The 23,377-nt window shown below is 41.9% G+C and overlaps 1 protein-coding gene across 4 annotated transcripts in view; it reads right to left on the bottom strand.

Moving 5' to 3' along the window:
• Positions 1-23,377, bottom strand: part of CLGN (calmegin) — a 71,676-nt gene that overhangs the window by 4,133 nt on the left and 44,166 nt on the right. For all 4 annotated transcript variants that reach the window (XM_056562935.1, XM_056562958.1, XM_056562942.1 and 1 more), the window contains exons 5-13: positions 23,217-23,358; positions 17,034-17,115; positions 14,237-14,429; positions 12,940-13,129; positions 11,419-11,532; positions 10,688-10,844; positions 10,384-10,599; positions 1,499-1,618; positions 406-550 (exon numbers count right to left, since the gene is read on the bottom strand). In XM_056562935.1, the coding sequence (XP_056418910.1) occupies positions 406-550; positions 1,499-1,618; positions 10,384-10,599; positions 10,688-10,844; positions 11,419-11,532; positions 12,940-13,129; positions 14,237-14,429; positions 17,034-17,115; positions 23,217-23,358 (1,359 nt within the window). The remainder of the gene's footprint in view (positions 1-405; positions 551-1,498; positions 1,619-10,383; positions 10,600-10,687; positions 10,845-11,418; positions 11,533-12,939; positions 13,130-14,236; positions 14,430-17,033; positions 17,116-23,216; positions 23,359-23,377) is intronic.

Raw genomic sequence — 23,377 nt, 5'->3', positions numbered from 1 at the left:
ATATGGATTGTTGCCCCACGAACACAGTTGGAGAAATTTGTCATAACCTGTGTAGAGTAAGAGTGGTGCAGTTGCCTATAGCTTCTTTTACTTTTCAGAGGCCTTTTTAAAAATTAAAGGAGTGATCCGATTGGTTGCTTTGGGCAACTGGTTAACTTTAACTCTGCACAAGTTTTGATAAATCTCCCCCAGTGTGGTAAAATAGTGCTTGTGTCAACCCAGGCTAATAAAATATGCTAGTAATTGCTGTATATAGATCGGTGTTTCCCAAGCAGGGTGCCTCCAGCTGTTACCGAAGGATGTCAAGGCATTCTGTGAGTTGTAGTTTCGTAACAGATGAAGGCACCCTGGTTGGGAAACACTGGTATTGATTATCAACTAAATAATAACAGAGAAGATGTTCACCATTGTACAGGTCTGCCTTCCTGTAAACTTCAGGGCTTTCTAAATCCCCCTTCTTCATATCATTCCGGGGACCTAAATCATTTTCATCAGGCTCCAGAAAATCACTCATAGAAAAGTCTGCATCCTCTTCTTCTTCTTCAATTTTCTTTAAAAAAAAAAAAAAAGTACATAAATTGAGTTTATTTCCAATCACGTCTTCCCTTTATTAGGCTATATACCGTATTTTTCGTCCTATAGGACGCACCCAATTTATAGGTGCAAAATCTAAAAAAATTAAGATTTTGAACCCAATAGTGGTCTTCAACCTGCGGACCTCCAGATGTTGCAAAACTACAACTCCCAGCATGCCCGGACAGCCGTTCGCTATCCGGGCATGCTGGGAGTTGTAGTTTTGCAACATCTGGAGGTCCGCAGATTGAAGACCACTGCATAGGAGGTAATACTCACATGTCCCCGCCGCTCCGGACCCGTCACCGCTGCCCTGGATGTCGCTCCATCGCTGTCGCCGCGTCCCCGTCACTCCGGAACGTCTCTGCTGCCGGCCGGGTATCCTCGCTCTCCGTCGCCGCCATCACGTTGTTACGCACGCCAACGCACGTACGCGACGACGTGATGACGAGGAAGGAAAGCGCCGGCCATACAGGGGATCCCTGAACGGAGAAGACACCGAGGAGGCAGGTAAGGTCCCTCCCGGTGTCCTGTAAGCACTAACCCGGCTATTCAGTCGGGCTGTTCGGGACCGCCGCGGTGAAATCGCGGCGGTCCCGAACAGCCCGACTGAACAGCCGGGTTAGTGTCACTTTCCCTTCAGACGCGGTGGTCAGCTTTGATCGCTGCGTCTGAAGGGTCAATACAGGGCATCACCGCGATCGGTGATGTCCTGTATTAGCTGCAGGTCCCGGCCGTTGATGGCCGCAGGGACCGCCGCGATAGGGGTGTATTCGCCGTATAAGACGCACCGACTTTTTCCCCCCAGTTTTGGGGAAGAAAAAGTGCGTCTTATACGGCGAAACATACGGTAGGTTCTTCCTAATACATGCTGCAGAAACTATATATCAAAATGGTAACAACAAGAACAACTAATGGTCCTAACCTTTCTGGGCCAGCAGAACAGGACTAGAAGACCCACAGGGAGGGCAGCTGTCAGGATGTAAAGGCCCCACAGCCATGGCCGCTCTTCTGCAGCACTCAGGAGTTGATTCATCATGCCTGGCTGAAAGAAAAGTTATGGAAGAAGCGTCTTCAAGCAGTTGCAATCCATCAGTATAGCTGACCGGGTTTGAACCTATTAAACCTTACCAAACCAAGTGGCTAGTTTCAGCCCTGAGTTTTGAAAACACAGCTACTTGTCAACATGTATCAGCATTTTGTGCAAGCTGAGCATATCAATCATTATATAGCGAACGGGTTACCATTTGTTATAAAAAAAGAGAATAGAACAATTATAAGGAAAAATCTAAAAATATGTGGATGAGACAAAATGCAATTCATTACATGTGTAACATGGTTGTCTTGACCTATTCAGCCCTATCGGTTGATGCCAGGCATAATAAAAAAAATTAACAAACATTTTTATATCCAAGATAAAAAAAACTAGCCAGTTGCTTATGGGCATTACAATCAATCAGGGCACTCCACATATCCTAATAAATGTACACACGAACAATTCAATACCGACTCAGATTCGTCCCTATGCTTCCTGGGCCTGGTGCAGGACATCCTTCCCATTGAATGTAAGGAGTTATGAGGTGATGCCTCGCCACTTACCTCTGTGGCCCATACAGTAAACAGCGATAACATGGCTCTTTACTACAGAGGAGCCAGGACTGTCAAAATGAAGTTTCCGTGCCACCCTATGCTAAAGTGCCATTGAAACTATGTACTGTATGCCTCCTGCTCAGTGAATACTTGCTGGACACAGAAGACTCAACGCAGCAAGCACAAGGATCTAAGTGACGAAGCACCAGCATCTTTCTCCTTGACCTCTAGTGACCATTTAGTGGTCACTAGAGCACTGCAGAAGCACAACCTTCAGTAGTGATTACTCTATGGTCACTAGAGGCAGTAGAGGAAGACACCGAATCAGGCCTGACCACAGGCAGGTCATTTCTTTTAGGCATGTGCAAAAGGCTGCAGGGAAATGGGAAGTAAGTATTATAAGTAAGAACACTATACACTAAATGAGTGATTATCTGTTATCAACTTCAGAGACCAAGGACAAGGGAAAGGGCCAATTCAGAAAGTGTTTAGGCAGCAAAAGATCATACTCTGCTACTGAATTCATGTCTTAAAGGGGTTACTGCCAAACAAAAGTGCCACACATCTAGATATGTAGTCACGATTAGCTCACCAAGCCCAGAGTTTATTATTAGACAATAATGCTCGGATGCAGCGACTTTGTTGGCAGCTGCTCCACAAGCTTTTAACCAGAGAAAGAGTGCTACCATTTCTAAGAGCCATCGAGGCTTCAAATGCTATGCTTTAAAAATAATAATAATAAGAATAATGTTTTAGAGTTTTCTTTCTCTTCCTTAAAGAGCGTATCCCTAGGTTTACATTTTATTGCCTATCCACAGGTAGATAATGAACACATGATTGTTATGGTCCAACCACTGGGACCCCTGCGATCATAAGAACAGTGGTCCTTGACCACCACACACTATGGTGCTGCCAAACATAGTCAGTAAATACTGCATAAATATACACTAACAGCCACATATACACACAGGTATATATATAGATATAGATAGATAGATAGATAGATAGATAGATAGATAGATAGATAGCAAATTTGAGTAGCCTTATTAGTCCAGTGATGCAGATCCAAAATCAAAAAATGTTGCAGTATCTTGTAATACCTTTTTTATTGGACTAACAGAATTTTGTAGAGACAAGCTTTCGGGATTCCTCCCTTTATCAAGTCCAAAGCAAATCTAAGCTCACAAGCAGAAGACACAGGTTCCGTCTCACAAATATGCAGGGGTTAAGACAATAGATGTGGAGCCAATAAATTGTCTAGCCATCGGGACATAGACTTGATAGATAAGGCTGAGAAAAAGGGGGAGGGAGGGGGAGCAAGGATCTGAGCTTCCTATCGCTGTTACGCAGAGCGCTCCGGGTCCCCGCTCCTCCCCGGAGCGCTCACAGCGTTCTCCTGTTCGCAGACCTGCTGACCGGGTGCGCTGCGATAATGTCCCCAGCCGGGATGCGATTCGCGATGCGGGACGCGCCCGCTCGCGATGCGCATCCCGACACGCTTACCAGACTCGTTCCCCGTCTGTGCTGTCCCGACCCGCGCGGCCCCGCTCCCTAGGGCACGCACGCGCCGGGTCTCTGGGATTTAAAGGGCCAGTGCGCCACTGATTGGCTCATGGGTTTTAATCAGTACCTTCACCTGTGCACTTCCCTATTAATACCTCACTTCCCCTGCACTTCCTTGCCGGATCTTGTTGCCATTGTGCCAGTGAAAGCGTTTCCTTGTGTGTTCCTAGCCTGTGTTCCAGACCTCCTGCCGTTGCCCCTGACTACGATCCTTGCTGCCTGCCCTGACCTTCTGCTACGTCCGAACCTGCTCTTGTCTACTCCCTTGTACCGCGCCTATCTCAGCAGTCAGAGAGGTTGAGCCGTTGCCAGTGGATACGACCTGGTTGCTACCGCCGCTGCAAGACCATTCCGCTTTGCGGCGGGCTCTGGTGAAAACCAGTAGCAACTTAGAACCGGTCCACTGACACGGTCCACGCCAATCCCTCTCTGGCACAGAGGATCCACCTCCAGCCTGCCAAAGCATGACAATCGCAGTATCAAAACTTCCTATAACCTGTGCTGTACTGTACTGTATTCTCTTATATCCTGTGCTGTGCTGTATTCTCTTATATCCTGTGCTGATCTGTATTCTCTTATAACCTGTGCTGTACTGTATTCTCTTATAACCTGTGCTGTACTGTATTCTCTTATAACCTGTGCTGTACTGTATTCTCTTATAACCTGTGCTGTACTGTATTCTCTTATAACCTGTGCTGTACTGTATTCTCTTATATCCTGTGCTGATCTGTATTCTCTTATAAACTGTGCTGTACTGTATTCTCTTATAACCTGTGCTGTACTGTATTCTCTTATAACCTGTGCTGTACTGTATTTTCTTATATCCTGTGTTGATCTGTATTCTCTTATAACCTGTGCTGTACTGTATTCTCTTATAACCTGTGCTGTACTGTATTCTCTTATATCCTGTGCTGATCTGTATTCTCTTATAACCTGTGCTGTACTGTATTCTCGTCTAACCTGTGCTGTACTGTATTCTCTTATATCCTGTGCTGATCTGTATTCTCTTATAACCTGTGCTGAACTGTATTCTCTTATAACCTGTGCTGTACTGTATTCTCTTAAAACCTGTGCTGTACTGTATTCTCTTATATCCTGTGCTGTACTGTATTCTCTTATAACCTGTGCTGTACTGTATTCTCTTATATCCTGTGCTGTACTGTATTCTCTTATAACCTGTGCTGTACTGTATTCACTTATAACCTGTGCTGTACTGTATTCTCTTATATCCTGTGTTGTACTGTATTCTCTTATATCCTGTGCTGTACTGGATTCTCTTATAACCTGTGCTGTACTGTATTCTCTTATATCCTGTGTTGTACTGGATTCTCTTATAACCTGTGCTGTGCTGTATTCTCTTATATTCTGTGATGTACTGTATTCTCTTATATCCTGTGTTCTACTATATTCTCTTATAACCTGTGCTGTACTGTATTCTCTTATATCCTGTGCTGTACTGGATTCTCTTATATCCTGTGCTGTACTGGATTCTCTTATATCCTGTGCTGTACTGGATTCTCTTATATCCTGTGCTGTACTGGATTCTCTGATAACCTGTACTGTACTGGATTCTCTTATAACCTGTGCTGTACTGGATTCTCCTATATCATGTGCTGTACTGTATTATCTTATAACCTGTGCTGTACTGTATTCTCTTATATCCTGTACTGTATTCTCTTATATCCTGTGCTGTACTGTATTCTCTTATAACCTGTGCTGTACTGTATTCTCTTATATCCTGTGCTGTACTGTATTCTCTTATAACCTGTGCTGTACTGTATTCTCTTATAACCTGTGCTGTACTGTATTCTCTTATATCCTGTGCTGATCTGTATTCTCTTATAACCTGTGCTGTACTGTATTCTCTTATAACCTGTGCTGTACTGTATTCTCTTATATCCTGTGCTGTACTGTATTCTCTTATAACCTGTGCTGTACTGTATTCTCTTATATCCTGTGCTGTACTGTATTCTCTTATAACCTGTGCTGTACTGTATTCTCTTATATCCTGTGCTGTACTGTATTCTCTTATAACCTGTGCTGTACTGTATTCACTTATAACCTGTGCTGTACTGTATTCTCTTATATCCTGTGTTGTACTGTATTCTCTTATATCCTGTGCTGTACTGGATTCTCTTATAACCTGTGCTGTACTGTATTCTCTTATATCCTGTGTTGTACTGGATTCTCTTATAACCTGTGCTGTGCTGTATTCTCTTATATTCTGTGATGTACTGTATTCTCTTATATCCTGTGTTCTACTATATTCTCTTATAACCTGTGCTGTACTGTATTCTCTTATATCCTGTGCTGTACTGGATTCTCTTATATCCTGTGCTGTACTGGATTCTCTTATATCCTGTGCTGTACTGGATTCTCTTATATCCTGTGCTGTACTGGATTCTCTGATAACCTGTACTGTACTGGATTCTCTTATAACCTGTGCTGTACTGGATTCTCCTATATCATGTGCTGTACTGTATTATCTTATAACCTGTGCTGTACTGTATTCTCTTATATCCTGTACTGTATTCTCTTATATCCTGTGCTGTACTGTATTCTCTTATAACCTGTGCTGTACTGTATTCTCTTATATCCTGTGCTGTACTGTATTCTCTTATATCCTGTGCTGTACTGTATTCTCTTATAACCTGTGCTGTACTGTATTCTCTTATAACCTGTGCTGTACTGTATTCTCTTATAACCTGTGCTGTACTGTATTCTCTTATAACCTGTGCTGTACTGTATTCTTTTATAACCTGTGCTGTACTGTATTCTCTTATATCCTGTGCTGATCTGTATTCTCTTATAACCTGTGCTGTACTGTATTCTCTTATAACCTGTGCTGTACTGTATTCTCTTATAACCTGTGCTGTACTGTATTCTCTTGTATCCTGTGCTGATTTGTATTCTCTTATAACCTGTGCTGTACTGTATTCTCTTATAACCTGTGCTGTACTGTATTCTCTTATATCCTGTGCTGTACTGGATTCTCTTATAACCTGTGCTGTGCTGGATTCTCTTATATCCTGTGCTGTACTGGATTCTCTTATAACCTGTGCTGTGCTGTATTCTCTTATATTCTGTGATGTACTGTATTCTCTTATATCCTGTGTTCTACTATATTCTCTTATAACCTGTGCTGTACTGTATTCTCTTATATCCTGTGCTGTACTGGATTCTCTTATATCCTGTGCTGTACTGGATTCTCTTATATCCTGTGCTGTACTGGATTCTCTTATAACCTGTACTGTACTGGATTCTCTTATAACCTGTGCTGTACTGGATTCTCCTATATCATGTGCTGTACTGTATTCTCTTATAACCTGTGCTGTACTGTATTCTCTTATATCCTGTACTTTATTCTCTTATATCCTGTGCTGTACTGTATTCTCTTATAACCTGTGCTGTACTGTATTCTCTTATATCCTGTGCTGTACTGTATTCTCTTATATCATGTACTGTACTGTATTCTCTTATAACCTGTGCTGTACTGTTTTCTTTTATAACCTGTGCTGTACTGTATTCTCTTATATCCTGTGCTGTACTGTATTCTCTTATAACCTGTGCTGTACTGTATTCTTTTATAACCTGTGCTGTACTGTATTCTCTTATATCCTGTGCTGTACTGTATTCTCTTATAACCTGTGCTGTACTGTATTCTCTTATAACCTGTGCTGTACTGTATTCTCTTATATCCTGTGCTGTATTGGATTCTCTTATATCCTGTGCTGTACTGGATTCTCTTATAACCTGTACTGTACTGGATTCTCTTATAACCTGTGCTGTACTGGATTCTCCTATATCATGTGCTGTACTGTATTCTCTTATAACCTGTGCTGTACTGTATTCTCTTGTATCCTGTACTGTATTCTCTTATAACCTGTGCTGTACTGTATTCTCTTATAACCTGTGCTGTACTGTATTCTCTTATATCCTGCGCTGTACTGTATTCTCTTATATCATGTACTGCATTCTCTTATATCCTGTGCTGTACTGTATTCTCTTATAACCTGTGCTGTACTGTATTCTTTTATAACCTGTGCTGTACTGTAGTCTCTTATATCCTGTGCTGTACTGTATTCTCTTATATCCTGTGCTGTACTGTATTCTCTTATAACCTGTGCTGTACTGAATTCTCTTCTAGCCTGTGCTGCACTGTATTCTCTTATATCCTGTGCTGTACTGGATTCTCTTATAACCTGTGCTGTACTGTAGTCTATTATATCCTGTACTGTACATGATTCTGTTATAACCTTGGTTATACTGTATTCTCTTTTGCATCTCACTTTGTCCTGTTTAATTACCAGTTTCTCCCCTGCTCCCCCTCCCTCCCTTTTTTTGCCTTATATATCAAGCCTATGGGGGAGATTTATCAAAACATGTCCAGAGAAAAAGTTGCCCAGGTGCCCATAGCAACCAATCCGCTCGCTTCTTTCATTTATAACAAGGTCTCTGCAAAATGAAAGAAGCAATCGGATTGGTTCCTATAGGCGACTGGGCAACTTTTCCTTTTGTACAGGTTTTGATAAATATCCCCCTATGTTCCTATAGCTAGACAATTTATGGCCTATCTTAGTGTGAATTCTCCACATCTATTGTCTCAACCCCTGCATATTTGTAAGATGGAACCTGTGTCTTCTGCTTGTGAGCTTAAACCCCGAAAGCTTGTCTCTACAAAATTCTGTTAGTCCAAAAAAAAGGTATTACAAGATACTGCAACATTTTTTGATTTTGCCTCTATATATATACAGTCATGCAGAAGTCACTGTGGAAACTTCAGCACAGGATGGCTCAGGTGTGGTGCGGCGTAACCCCCAGTGTGCCACACTGGATCCACATAAATATGTCCTCCACTAGGAAACAGCACCAAACACAAGGTCCAGATTAAAGTGCAAGCTCCAGGGTCTTTATTGCATCATGATATACAATGCGACGTTTTGGCTTGAAAAAGGCTTGCCAGCTGAAACGTTGCATTGTATATCATGTTGCAATAAAGACCCTGGAGATTGCACTGTAATGTAGACCTCGTGTTGGGTGCTGTTTCCTAGTGGAGGACATATTTATATACAGTCATGGCCGTAACTGAAATTTTTCAAGAAAGTTAAGTATTTCTCACAGAAAAGGATTGCAGTAATACATGTTTTGTTATACACATGTTTATTCCCTTTGTGTGCATTGGAACTAAACCAAAAAAGGAGGAAAGAACGCAAATTGGACATAATGTCACACCAAACTCCAAAAATGGGCTGGACAAAATTATTGGCACCCTTAACTTAATATTTGGCTGAACACCCTTTGGGAAAAATAACTGAAATCAGTCGCTTCCTATAACCATCAATAAGCTTCTTACACCTCTCAGCCGGAATGTTGGACCACTCTTCCTTTGCAAACTGCTCCAGGTCTCTCTTATTGCTTTTCCCAACAGCCATTTTAAGATCTCTCCACAGAAGTTCAATGGGATTTAGATCTGGACTCATTGCTGGCCACTTCAGAACTCTCCAGCGCTTTGTTGCCATTCATTTCTGGGTGCTTTTTGATGTATGTTTGGGGTCACTGTCCTGCTGGACCCAGGATCTTGGACACAAACCCAGCTTTCTGACACTGGGCTGTATAGTGCGACCCAAATTCCGTTTGTAATCCTCAGATTCTATGATGCCTTGCACACATTCAAGTACCAGTACCAGAGGCAGCAAAACAACCCCAAAAACATCATTGAACCTCCACCATATTTCTTTGTAGGTACCGTGTTCTTTTCTTTGCAGGCCTCATTCCGTTTTCGGTAAACACTAGAATGATGTGCTTTACCAAAAAGCTCTATCATGGTCTCATCTGTCCACAAGAAGTTTTCCCAGAAGGATATTGGCTTACTCAAGTTCATTTTGGCAAAATGTAGTCTTGCTTTTTTATGTCTCTGTGTCAGCAGTGGGGTCCTCCTGGGTCTCCTGCCATAGCGTTTCATTTCATTTAAATGACGAATGATTTAAAGTCGACGGATAGTTCGCGCTGACACTAATGCTCCCTGACAGGACAGCTTGAATATCTGAAGATGGACTTGTAACCTGGAAATTGTTGATATTTTTCCACAATTTTGGTTCTCAAGTTCTCAGACAGTTCTTTTTTCTTTCTGTTGTCCATGCTTAGTGTGGCACTCACAGACACACAATGCAAAGACTACGTGAACTTATCTCCTTTTTATCTGCTTTCAGGTGTGATTTTTATATTGCCCACACCTGTTACTTGGCCCAGGTGAGTTTAAAGGAGCATCACATGCTTGACACAATCTTATTTATCCACAATTTTGAAAGGGTGCCAATAATTTTGTCCAGCCCATTTTTGGAGTTTGGTGTGACATTATGTGCAATTTGATTTTTCCCTCCCCTTTTTTGGTTTAGTTCCAATACACACAAAGGGAATAAACATGTGTATATCAAAACATGTGTTACTGCAATCCTTTTCTGTGAGAATTACTTCATTTTCTTGAAACATTTCAGGGGTGCCAACATTTACGGCCATGACTGTATACATACATATGTATTTAGCCTATACAGCCCCTAACGACAGACAATCGAGAGAGTATGAAGAACTGATCATAGTCTGTACAGAAGAAATACATTCACCACTGTGTATGAAAAATAGATTTCTGTAATACCAAACCTCATTGGCGCTGGCCACCAGTTTCTTCAGTCCCCAGCTATCAGAAGCCCAGCGGTCAGCAACCTCCTTCTCAGTACAGATGATAAAGTTGTCAAAATAGATATCGGAAGTCATTGACCACAGCTCCAATCCAACTGCACTGAAAGGTGTCATTCTAAATGGATTAAGGTCCTCAAAATAATGTGGGTTTGGGATTCTATGAGGTTTCCAAATTCCCTGTACAAAATGAAATAATAAAAGCTTAAGCTCTGGTGTAAAATGTAACATATGATATGAAAGAGTAGTGACCATATAGAGTTAAAACCTGGTAATCAGGGTTTTCAATCATAGGGGGCTTCCAGGGTCCTTTGTAGTTCGGATTGTCTATAAGCGGGGGTGTCCACTCTCCACATCCAGGTGCAGTCTTACACTTTGGGTTGGAAACTAGAGGAGCTTCCCATTCACCATCCATGTCATCATTCCTACCAACACCAAAGAGGTCCTTCATAATTAGTAATAACTTGCAAGTCATATACATACTGTTTATGTGTAATATCCCTATGGTTGATCAACTTTCTGTATTCTGGGAATTCTAGGTCTATTTTAGAGTAATGTATCAGCCTTCTGGTGAAATTAACACCCACAGTCCCCCTGGTGTTTTTAGGACTACATGTCAGACTTAGCAGTAACCTGGCTATGTAGTATCATAGAGCTTCAGCTTGAAAACTGTATTTAAGTAGACTATAACATGGAGATGGACTGAAAAATTATTGAACAGTGTACATATAGCTGCAGTGTATGAAAATAATTTTCGAACCATATACTTATCAAGAATTACCGCCTGTATTAATTTCCAGAGGTGAATGAAATTGCTTAACTTTGTATTGTAGATCTCATGTCTCCATACAGGAAACGTACTCAAATGTGGAAAAATGTGCTAAACATGTCCCCGATACACCAATAGAGTTTCCAGCCCTGGGTATTTCTAGCTCAAAAGGTTGGTAAACAATCCACATTTAGCAACCAAACTTCATAAGAGTAAATAGAGCATCTTACCAGTCATTGGGCTTCTGAGCCTCTGGGTCAGGTATCAGGTAAGGCTCGTCCTCCAGCCAGCCTTCTGGTTCCACTGCACTCATATCCTCTATTTTAGCAGGCCCCCCTTCATCCCTAAAGCATACATTAACATATACAAATGATTAAAAAAACAAAAACAGTATTTTCACTAATAAGGGCTTTTTAGGATAGAAAGACCACCAAAGTTATGCATGGCACAGAAATAATATTAAAAAAGTGTAAAATTCAGAAGATACACCAATGTAAAAACTAATAGGATCAATGAGCCAGAAAAGCGGTCTCTCAAATGCAATAGATAGAAATCACTTAGAGGCCTAGAAAGCAGCAGTAATATTATAAGTGCATTTGCTACCTCTCTCTCAGCTTTCTATAGTCCTGGACTTATCATTTGTCTGTATAAATTATTAATTTCCTTTTACTACACATAAGCGTCCCACAGCATCAGGGGCTACCAATGGCGTATGGGCACAGGAGCTTCTCAGCCTCATTGAAGACTAAACATAGTGAATTTATACATGCCAAATTGAATCTGACAGATCCATTCTTCTTGTGTAAGGCCAAACTCATCCAAAGCTAGCCATGCAAATAATTGCTGAAACGATTCTCACATTAATATGCATGTTTGCCATATTTGTTCCATTTGGTCCTTAATAACAGATATAGGAACTGCTTCCTTTTTTTCAACTTACAATAATGTTAGCCACACAAGATAGCTGTCAGAACACGTGGAAATAAACTGCAGCCAGACACCACTGGTAACTGCTTATCTCCGGCAGATGCAAAAGTACAGCATGTTCCTATCTGATCTTTTTTTCCCCAATGTCTGCTGTCAGAGGCTGTCAAGATAGCTTTATGTACATTAGACTGTCAGCCGATCCAGTAAACTAACGTGCATGGCCAGCTTAAAGGTACCTATACACCTTTAATAGCTGTCAAACAAACATTTTTTTTTTAAAGCCAACAGCTATCTTACTCGATGCCCCCATATTTATGAACATTCGGCTTTGCTGGACATTTAGGTGTTTTGAATGGAGAACAATGGTAAGCTACTGCCAGACAACTCTTCCCTGACATCATTTATTGTGGAAGAGCCAGAAGGCCACCATATACAATGGATGGTTGGGCAGATCCTTATTGTACATCAAATACATTTGATCAACTGGTGTCTACTACATGAAAAAAAATCATTCTTATGAATGTGGATGTCTAGTGATAGTATGCCCCTGTAATAATGACTTCAATGCTACCATAATCTTAGCCAAATACTATACAGTTGGTCCAATCTAGGAAAAAAAGGGTCAAACTGATCAGTGCATGGGCAATTATACACATGAGATTATCATTATATCATCCAGCCCAAGACTACTATCAGACTTATTGACATCAATGTATTGTCTATGGTTGACTTTAGTTATGTGAAAATAACTATTTATCCTGAAATATTTGTTATAATGGTTTGTTTCTCTGCACTTGGTTAAATCTAAATAATTTCAGTCTTACCAGTCTTCTGGCTTCACAGCATCAGGATCAGGAATTTTAGGACGCTCATCCCACTCTAAAGGTTTCTTATCTTTTGGGTCATCTATTTCTTTAGGTGGATTCAGAGGTGGTATAACATCTTCCAGAAGACTTCCTTGGCTAACAGCAGTTTGATCTATCAATATTTCATATGTGTTGTCCGGCTTTAGTACTGGTAGGTAACAAAAAATTATAAATTGTTACTTGTCCACAAGAAATATAAATTCCATCCAATCCCTACAAATAGAAACAATTCTGAACTGTGCTGGGAATTCTAGTTGGAACAAAGGGGTGTTTGGCTTAAGAAGAATCCGCCAAACCCCCCCCCCCCCCCCCCAGACGTGGGTCTTGATTCACAATCAGTGGCAGCATTGTAGTGGCATTCATGCATGTGACTAAAGCAAGCCAAGCAAGGCTGTTCAGTTAATTGTGAGTGGGTACTGTACTGTATGCTGCAGGGGCCCCAAAGGAGGAGCTGATCTCAGCTGTGCAGGGCAGAAACATATATTACAAAATAATATAGCTGAGTCACATTCTGGGTGGCTTTGTCATTTGCTCTTTTACACAGCGTACCAGCAAAACCAAGGAGGGGAGCATGGCAAAGACTCATAAGGGTCATTTGATGTACTAAAAGAAGGGGGCATGAACTAAGAGTCCCTTAGAATAAAATAAAAGGGTGGAGGAAATGATATTTATAGGCCATATTGGGACATGGCGGACTGACACTTTCATTGTATAGGTGTAAAGGGTGACAAATATTTTCGGTGGTAGAATAAATTTGGGGACTATTTAAGTTTGCTGACAATGAAATTATGGCATGCTTTGTCACATGCCATATACATAGATAGTCTTACGTCGAAACTAGGGAACAACATTTCTGTTAACACCAGATAATCCCTCCAACAGCTCACATCACGTTTTCCACTTACATTCAGGGTGCACTTTGGTATCTTGTATAAAAGTGATGCTGATGTGTACCTTATTTACTTTAAGCACTGAACGTAGTGAAGTAGTGACTAAGATCAGGCCATATACACGCAGCAGACCATGCTTTTTAGTCCCACAAAATAACGCCATACATGCAGGAAATTTGGAACATTAATGTAAATGGGGTTGCAGCCAGTAAACTGTGGTATATGCTGGCAATGCTTTTTGACACAAGGCGAATGTATACCCGAAACTTAAGGGAAACAATTAAAGTTAACAGCACCACTTTCTAAACTGGTCATTTCTTAACACAATTGTTTATAAGTAGGACTATAATATGGCAGTAACATACTCAAAGTGTAAAGATGCGTCTTCTTGTCAGTAAAGAATTTCTTCAGGTCAATTTCAGGCCGTTTTGCATGTTTCTCATCATAATCTCCGATTACAGGGTTTTTATGTCTGAAGATAAAATGAAGTTTATAATCTTCCCCGCACTTGTCTGGACCAAACATAACTGTGTATGAGGTTCTATCATGGAATTCTTCCTGTGAAATGTAAATAAGAATCCATTTTATATAACAAGTCATTAGTTATTAGTGTAAAATACTATTCTAGTGTTATTTAATTTCCTGGTAATCCCATAAACATTTCCTTCATAAAATCCATTTCTTAGTTTTACCTTTTGGGTAGGAACTAACACATCCACCATTGGCAGAAGACTCTGCTAGACCATTCTAAGGTAGGTATCCTAGTTAGATAAGTAGAAACCCTAGGTTTTATTCTCTTTAACCACTTCCAGAACAGGCTCACAACCCATGTTCCTGATCAGACACATTTTCAAATAATTTTGCGCATGCAGATTTCAAAGCTATGAAGAGTCTTCTTGTTCAATTATTCAAATAATTTTTGCAGCATTTTTCATAATACATCAGGAATTCATTTATTTTTACGTCAATTCATGTTTGTCATTTTTATGTTAGTTAAATTTTTTTGTAGTTTGGGCTGTTTGTTTTTTTTATGTATTTTATTTTTTCCAATTTTATATATTTTTATACTTTTTATTGTATATTTTGTGCCCCCCATATGGTCATAAATGACCTTTTGTGGCATTGTTAAAACTAAAATGCACTTTAATAACTGGCAAAATACAACTCTGGACACAGCAGCATCTGCAGACACTAGTATCGGCATTTACATGGTCCACTGGCTAGGTAGTGGAAAGAACAGGGTGGGCCATTTATATGGATACACCTTAATAAAATAGGAATGGTTGGTGATATTAACTTCCTGTTTGTGGCACATTAGTATATGTGAGGGGGAAACTTTTCAAGATGGGTGGTGACCATGGCGGCCATTTTGAAGTTGGCCATTTTGAATCCAACTGTTGTTTTTTTAATAGGAAGAGGGTCATGTGACACATCAAACCTATTGGGAATTTCACAAGAAAAACAATGATGTGCTTGGTTTTAACGTAACTTTATTCTTTCATGAGTTATTTACAAGTTTCTGACCACTTTTAAAATGTGTTCAACCCTCTTCTCCCACTCTTCACACACTGATAGCAACACCGCAGGAGAAATGCTAGCACAGGCTTCCAGTATCCGTAGTTCCAGTACTTTTCAGCTGCTGTATGATCTACAGGAAGTTCTTTTCTTTTTGAATTTCCTTTCTGTCTGACCACAGTGCTCTCTGCTGCTCTCTGCTGACACCTCTGTCCATTTTAAGAACTGTCCAGAGTAGGAGCAAATCCACATACAAAACCTATACTGCTCTGGACAGTTCCTAAAATGGACAGAGATGTCAGCAGAGAGCACTGTGGTCAGGCAGAAAAAAAAAAGAAAAAAAAAGAACTTCCCGTGAATCATAACAGCTGAAAGGAATAAGATTTTTTAATAGACCTGGCACCAGTTGATTTGAATTTTTTTTTCCAGTGGAGTATCCCTTTAATCATCAGTTTAAGGAGTAGTCCAGTTTAAAAAAACGTATCCCCTATCCGAAAGTGTTGACACCCCCCCCCCCCTGCTATCTCCTGGCCAGCTCTCTGCATGAATGACGCTGGCACAACCGCCCTTTCCATGCATCTCTATGGGAGAACCAAAGAAACACAACCACTGTATCTCTGGCTCTTCCATATAGATGTATGGAGGGGGGGGGGGGGGGGGGGGGTGGGCCACAACTTTGTGCCATGGTCAATACAGCCTCATTCATTCAAGCACAGAGCTGGGATGCCAAGCAGAATATGTTTTTTTTTTATACTGGATGACTACTTTAATCCTGCCAAAGTGGGAGGGGTGTTTAGATTGAACTAAACGTCCTATAATTAAACAATGAACCAAATGTTATTGAAAACACTGAAAAGAATTAAAAGAGCACTTAAACGTCACTGTATAGCATCAAGTCAAGAAAAATCCAAAAGAGATATCAATCTGTACAGCTAGGAAGCATAAGTCAGTGACGGTCTTGGGTCATACAACCTTAATGTTATAGCCAACAGTACCTTTACTGCTGTAAGGAATCAAGATGCAATCCTCAGAGCCACTGTCAGACTTTATGCTGGTGCAGTGGGCCCTGGGTCCCTCCTGGTGCTAGGACAATGCTCAGAATGTGGCCAGAATGTGTATGAACTTGCTGGATGACAAAGGCATTGATGTCACTGACTGGCCCTAAATGTCCTCAGATCAGAATGCAATTGACAACCTCTGAGATGTTATTTTTTAGTGCATTGGATGCCACCAAGTAGCACCACAGAATGTCCAGGAGCTGACTGATGACTTCATCCAGGTTTGGGAGGAGATCACAAGGACACTATCTGCCATCTCATCAGGGGCATGCCCAGACGTTGTCCAGAGTACAGAGCAACACATGGGCACCATACACACTGCCGATTCACATTAGGAGTTCCCATGATGAAATTCACACAAATTGGATTGACCTGTGATTTCATTTTTTACTATGGTTTTACACAATTGTAGAGATTTAAAACATGAAAATCAATTGTTAGTCAAGGTCCGATGTGTGATTTAAGCATCCCCTTAATTATTTTAGAAGTGCTAGAAAATATAACATTAATATCTACCTAAGGGCTCCAGCTGTTAAATTTCAAATATGTGATAGAAATGGATATAACAAAAGCAGCTCAACTCACACACCAGATTCAGATCACTTGAATGAGACAGAAGCTTGATGTATGCACCCCCACAATCAATGCCATCCTGAAAATTCACCTCATACCTGAATGAAAATAGAAAAAAATATATGCAGATGAGAAGCAGGAATAAATAATACTTAAAGAGTACCTCTCATGATGTTGGGAAATTATAATTCTCCCAGTTCACTGCCCCATCAGGATAAACCACCCCCTTGCCTTTGTTTTTATATATTTTTTTGTTTTCTACCTTAATATTGCTCTGTATTTTCAGCTCAGTCAGATTCACAGACTAGGAAGGGGCGTTATTCAGCAGGTGTGACATCATCTGAAGCCATACAGGGGAGAACTTCAGAGCAGTTCAGTGTGAGATGAGCTATGATTGGCTAAGGCTGCACACTCCCTACTCAGCACTCCAGACTGCATTTCCTGATTTTAGATTTCTGCCAGGCCAGCAGGAGTCCAAAGTCTGTGCAAAAGATTGGGGAAAATGTGCTCTGGACAAGTAGGGAAACATGTAGTGGCAGCTTTTTAAACACAAATAAAATATAGAAAACTTCTTTTTTTTTTTTAAACAAAGTACATTGGAAAGATTTTTTTATTTACTATGAGGAATGCAATAGCAAAAAATTCGTTTTAATGACAGTGCCCATTTAAGAGATGGGTTTACTGACTACTTTGGTCACTATTTGTACACCAAGCAGAAAATATAGAGCAATAAACTCCAATTAAAAATGTAACAAATTTAATTTATTATCATTTTAAAATAATAACATGAGGTATAACAAACAATGGCACACCAATAAATTTATTGGTGTGCCATTGTTTTTTATACCTCATGTTATTATTTTAAAATGATAATAAATAAAATTTGTTAAATTTTTTATTGGAGTTTATAGCTCTATCTTTTCTGCTTGGTGTACATGTATTCCTATAGAGCCCTCCAAAGTATAGGAGGAAGGTATATAGCCTAGACCCGATATAATGCTGATACATAAAATATGAAATAAAGGTCTAATGGGACTATTGGTTATTTTGGTCATTATTTGTAGTCAAAACCAGTGTGTCCAAAACACAGAACTTACGATCATAGTTTTTCTCTTTCTCGGTTCCACTACTGGTTTTGGCTAAAAATACAAAAAAATCTAAACAATGTATGTAAACCTAATCTAAAATAGTGTTCACACTGTGATGTTTTTCTCAGTTTTACTGTTTCCATTACAGTACATTTAATTTAGCTGTATGCAAAAATAGTCCACTACACTGTATGGCAAAAAGCAATAAAAAATCATACGTTATTATACCTTTCTTTTCTTTTTTTTTCTTTTTAAATAATGTAAGTCAATGGTAACTGAATTATGCTGTATGGCATAAACCGGCATCTATTTTTAGCATCCCCTAATGTAATTTTTTCCCCCCCTATAAAATATATACATTAAACAGACAATAATGCAGTGTGAATGCAGTGTGAATGCACCCCAACTAGTGTCTCAGGAGACAGGTCTCCAGCACCTTCACAAGAGCGGTAGCTGCTTATACCTCATAGAATTACATGGATTTAGGGCCAGCATCACATCCATCACTACTAGTCTTTGAATCACAATATAATTTAACATAACATTTTTACACAACATTTCTCCTAATAACTGACTGTAGATTGTTGAAGGAATTTTTCAACATCTAATAACTTGAGTAAAAGGCAACTGCTACATAACCCATCAGTCTTAAAGTGTACCTGTCGCTAACAAAAACTTTTTATATAATGTAGATACCATTATATGTACAGTACAGACCAAAAGTTTGGACACACCTTCTCATTCAAAGAGTTTTCTTTATTTTCCTGACTATGAATATTGTAGATTCATACTGAAGGCATCAAAACTATGAATTAACACATGTGGAATTATAGACATAACAAAAAAATGTGAAACAACTGAAAATATGTCATATTCTAGGTGGAAAGTGTCCCCAAGTGCAGTCACAAAAACCATCAAGAGCTACAAAGAAACTGGCTCACATGCGGACCACCCGAGGAAAGGAAGACCAAGAGTCACCTCTGCTGCGGAGGATAAGTTCATCCGAGTCACCAGCCTCAGAAATCGCAGGTTAACAGCAGCTCAGATTAGAGACCAGGTCAATGCCACACAGAGTTCTAGCAGCAGACACATCTCTAGAACAACTGTTAAGAGGAGACTGTGTGAATCAGGCCTTCATGGTAGAATATCTGCTAGGAAACCAATGCTAAGGACAGGCAACAAGCAAAAGAAACTTGCTTAGGCAAAAGAACACAAGGAATGGACATTAGACCAGTGGAAATCTGTGCTTTGGTCTGATGAGTCAAAATTTTAGATCTTTGGTTCCAACCACCGTCTCTTTGTGCGATGCAGAAAAGGTGAACGGATGGACTCTACATGCCTGGTTCCCACTGTGAAGCATAGAGGAGGAGGTGTGATGATGTGGGGGTGCTTTGCTGTTGGGGATTTATTCAAAATTGAGGGCATACTGAACCAGCATGGCCACCACAGCATCTTGCAGCGGCATGCTATTCCATCCGGTTTACGTTTAGTTGGACCATCATTTATTTTTCAACAGGACAATGACCCCAAACACACCTCCAGGCTGTGTAAGGGCTATATGACCAAGAAGGAGAGTGATGGGGTGCTGTGCCAGATGACCTGGCCTCCACAGTCACCAGACCTGAACCCAATGAAGGCAAAAGGGCCAACAAGTGCTAAGCATCTCTGAGAACTCCTTCAAGACTGCTGGAAGACCATTTCAGGTGACAACCTCTTGAAGCTCATCAAGGGAATGGCAAGAGTGTGCAAAGCAGTAATCAAAGCAAAAGGTGGCTACTTTGAAGAACCTAAAATACTACATATTTTCAGTTGTTTCAAACTTTTTTGTTATGTCTATAATTTCACATGTGTTAATTCATAGTTTTTATGCCTTCTGTGTGAATCTACAATTTTCATAGTCATGAAAATAAAGAAAACTCTTTGAATGAGAAGATGTGTCCAAACTTTTGGTCTGTACTGTATTTCTGTAACATACATTGGTAAAAAAAAATGTGTACATTTTTATCCCTGCAGCTACTGCCTGTGTGTCTCTGGGAGAAGACCAAATACAGGAAGTGTGGGCAGACAAGCAGAGCTCTGTGCAGTGAGGAGAAGCAGCGCTCTGTGCATTGAGGACAAGCATGGCTATGTACACTGGGGACAAGCATGGCTCTGTACACTGAGGACAAGCAGGGCTCTGTGCACTGAGGACAAGCAGGGCTCTGTGGACTAAGGACAAGCGGGGCTCTGTGCAGTGAGGACAAGTAGGGCTCTGTGGACTAAGGAAAAGCAAGGCTCTGTGCAGTGAGGACAAGCAGGGCTCTGTGGACTAAGGACCAGGGCTCTGTGGACTAAGGACAAGCGGGGCTCTGTGGACTAAGGACAAGCAGGGCTCTGTGCAGTGAGGACAAGCAGGGCTCTGTGGACTAAGGACAAGCAGGGCTCTGTGGACTAGAGACAAGCAGGGCTCTGTGACCTAAGGTCAAGCAGGGCTCTGTGCAGTAAGGACAAGAAGGTCTCTGTGGACTAAGGACAAGCAGGGCTCTGTGGACCAGAGACAAGCAGGGCTCTATGGACTAAGGACAAGCAGGGCTCTGTGGACTAGAGACAAGCAGGGCTCTGTGGTCTAGAGACAAGCAGGGCTCTGTGGACTAAGGACAAGCAGGGCTCTGTGCAGTGAGGACAAGCAGGGCTCTGTGGACTAGAGACAAGCAGGGCTATGTGGCCTAAGGACAAGCAGGGCTCTGTGCAGTGAGGACAAGCAGGGCTCTGTGGACTAAGGACAAGCAGGGCTCTGTGGACTAGAGACAAGCAGGGCTCTGTGACCTAAGGTCAAGCAGGGCTCTGTGCAGTAAGGACAAGAAGGTCTCTGTGGACTAAGGACAAGCAGGGCTCTGTGGACCAGAGACAAGCAGGGCTCTATGGACTAAGGACAAGCAGGGCTCTGTGGACTAGAGACAAGCAGGGCTCTGTGGTCTAGAGACAAGCAGGGCTCTGTGGACTAAGGACAAGCAGGGCTCAGTGCACTGAGGACAAGCAGGGCTCTGCACAGAGGACAAGTAGGGCTCTATGCACTGAGGACAAAAAGGGTTCTGTGGACTAAGGACAAGCAGAGCTCTGTGCAGTGAGGACATGCAGGGCTCTGTGGACTATGGACAAGCAGGGCTCTGTGAACTAAGGACAAGTAGGGCTCTGTACACTGAGGACAAGCAGGGCTCTGTACACTGAGGACAAGCAGGGCTCTGTGCACTGAGGACAAGCAGGGCTCTGTGCACTGAGGACAAGCAGGGCTCTGTGCACTGAGGACAAGCAGGGCTCTGTACACTGAGGACAAGCAGGGCTCTGTACACTGAGGACAAGCAGGGCTCTGTGGACTGAGGACAAGCAGGGCTCTGTACACTGAGGACAAGCAGGGATCTGTACACTGAGGACAAGCAGGGGTCTGTACACTGAGGAGAAGCAGGGCTCTGTGCACCGAGGACTAGCAGGGCTCTGTGCTCTGAGAACAAGCAGGGCTCTGTGCACTGAGGACAAGCAGGGCTCTGTGCACTGAGGACAAGCAGGGCTCTGTGCACTGAGGACAAGCAGGGCTCTGTACACTGAGGACAAGCAGGGCTCTGTACACTGAGGACAAGCAGGGCTCTGTGGACTGAGGACAAGCAGGGCTCTGTACACTGAGGACAAGCAGGGCTCTGTACACTGAGGACAAGCAGGGCTCTGTACTCTGAGGACAAGCAGGGCTCTGTGCAGTGAGGACAAGCAGGGCCCTGTACACTGAGGACAAGCAGGGCTCTATACACTGAGGACAAGCAGGGCTCTGTACAATGAGGACAAGCTGGGATCTGTACACTGAGGACAAGCTGGGATCTGTACACTGAGGACAAGCAGGGCTCTGTGCACTGAGGACAAGCAGGGCTCTGTGCAGTGAGGCTCTGTGACAGGCTCCCAGCTCACACAGCAAGATGACTGAAAAGCCAGCAGCCTGCACAGAGCCCTGCTTCTCCTACCCACACTTGTCCTATCCACACTGTGTTTGGCCTTCTCACAGAGACACACACGCAATAATTGCAGTGACAGCATTTTTCCACCCAAAAATATACACATTTTTAACCAATATATAGGTACAATTTAATAGAAGAAATTTGTAATGCTGTTAATTTTGTTCTCATCCCTTAGGAGAACAGGACCATATTGGGCAGACTAGATGGGCCAAATGGTCTGTCGACACATTATATGTTTCTGTGTTTCCATATGTCATAGACAAAGCTTGGTAAAGAATTTTAGTACTTGCACTCGTTTCTTGAGTGCACATGTAGGTGTGGTGACCCAGTACAGGATGGTGTTGCCACGTACCTTTCCTGACCTGTCAGGCAGTGTCCCTCAGTGACCCCAGGGCCCCCTATAGTGGTTTCCCCATTTGTATAAATGTTGTATATTAAAAGATGTGTTATGCTTTTAATAAAATGTACCAAATGACCACCTGACCCCAAAGTTGACCTATGGGCTCCCCCATATAAGCCCTGGGTTGAGCTAGCTCTTTTTGAGCTCTCAATTGCTTCCTGCTGAGGGCCAGTAAAGTCATGCCTAGTGTGTGTGTCCAGAGTAGTGGAGGCTTCAAGTCAAGTCCTGCAGCCACAAGTCAAGTGCAAGTAAGCTAAAGTCATCGTCCTGTCAGTCACAAGTCAGTCAAGTCATCTGTCTACCCAGAGTGGCCTGCACTAAATTCTCTGTCCAACTATAAGTCCCAGCAAGCCTGCGAGGTCTCGGTCACTGGTCACCTCCTTGGGCCTTGGCTGTACTGCATAGACTGTAACAACTGTCTACCCTCAGTAAAGATACCGTTGTCCATAACTTGGCATCTGTGTCTTCATTGCCCCCGTGCCTAGCCCAGGATCCGGCGGTATACCTTCGGGTGGTTAAGGCTAAACCACGCCCTGTCATCACAAACACAAAGTTAATACCATCTGCCCCTTGTATAACAACATCTGCCCTGCACCTTACACCGCGCCATACCACATGGGTTTATCTGATTTTAAATGGTTGTCAAGACTGTTTTCTCCTAGAAACAGTGCCCCACCTGTCCATGGGTTGTGTTTGGTATTACAAGTCAACTCAATAAATAGAGCACTCACTGTACAATCAGAGGTTTACTTTCAAAGACAAAAGGTTTCTTTAGTTTTGCAGAAATGGCATGGTGCCTTGCTGTGGACTTCAGCACCAGACCCAAGTCTCCTGATAACTTGTTTTCCTTTAATTCTTCTACCTTCCACTGACCTAAAAGAAAAGCATAGGG

Source organism: Hyla sarda, chromosome 1 (genome assembly GCF_029499605.1).
Source record: "Hyla sarda isolate aHylSar1 chromosome 1, aHylSar1.hap1, whole genome shotgun sequence".
NCBI lineage: Eukaryota > Metazoa > Chordata > Amphibia > Anura > Hylidae > Hyla > Hyla sarda.
The sequence above is the reverse complement of the archived record's forward strand: the minus strand, read 5'-3'. Positions and strand labels throughout refer to the sequence as shown.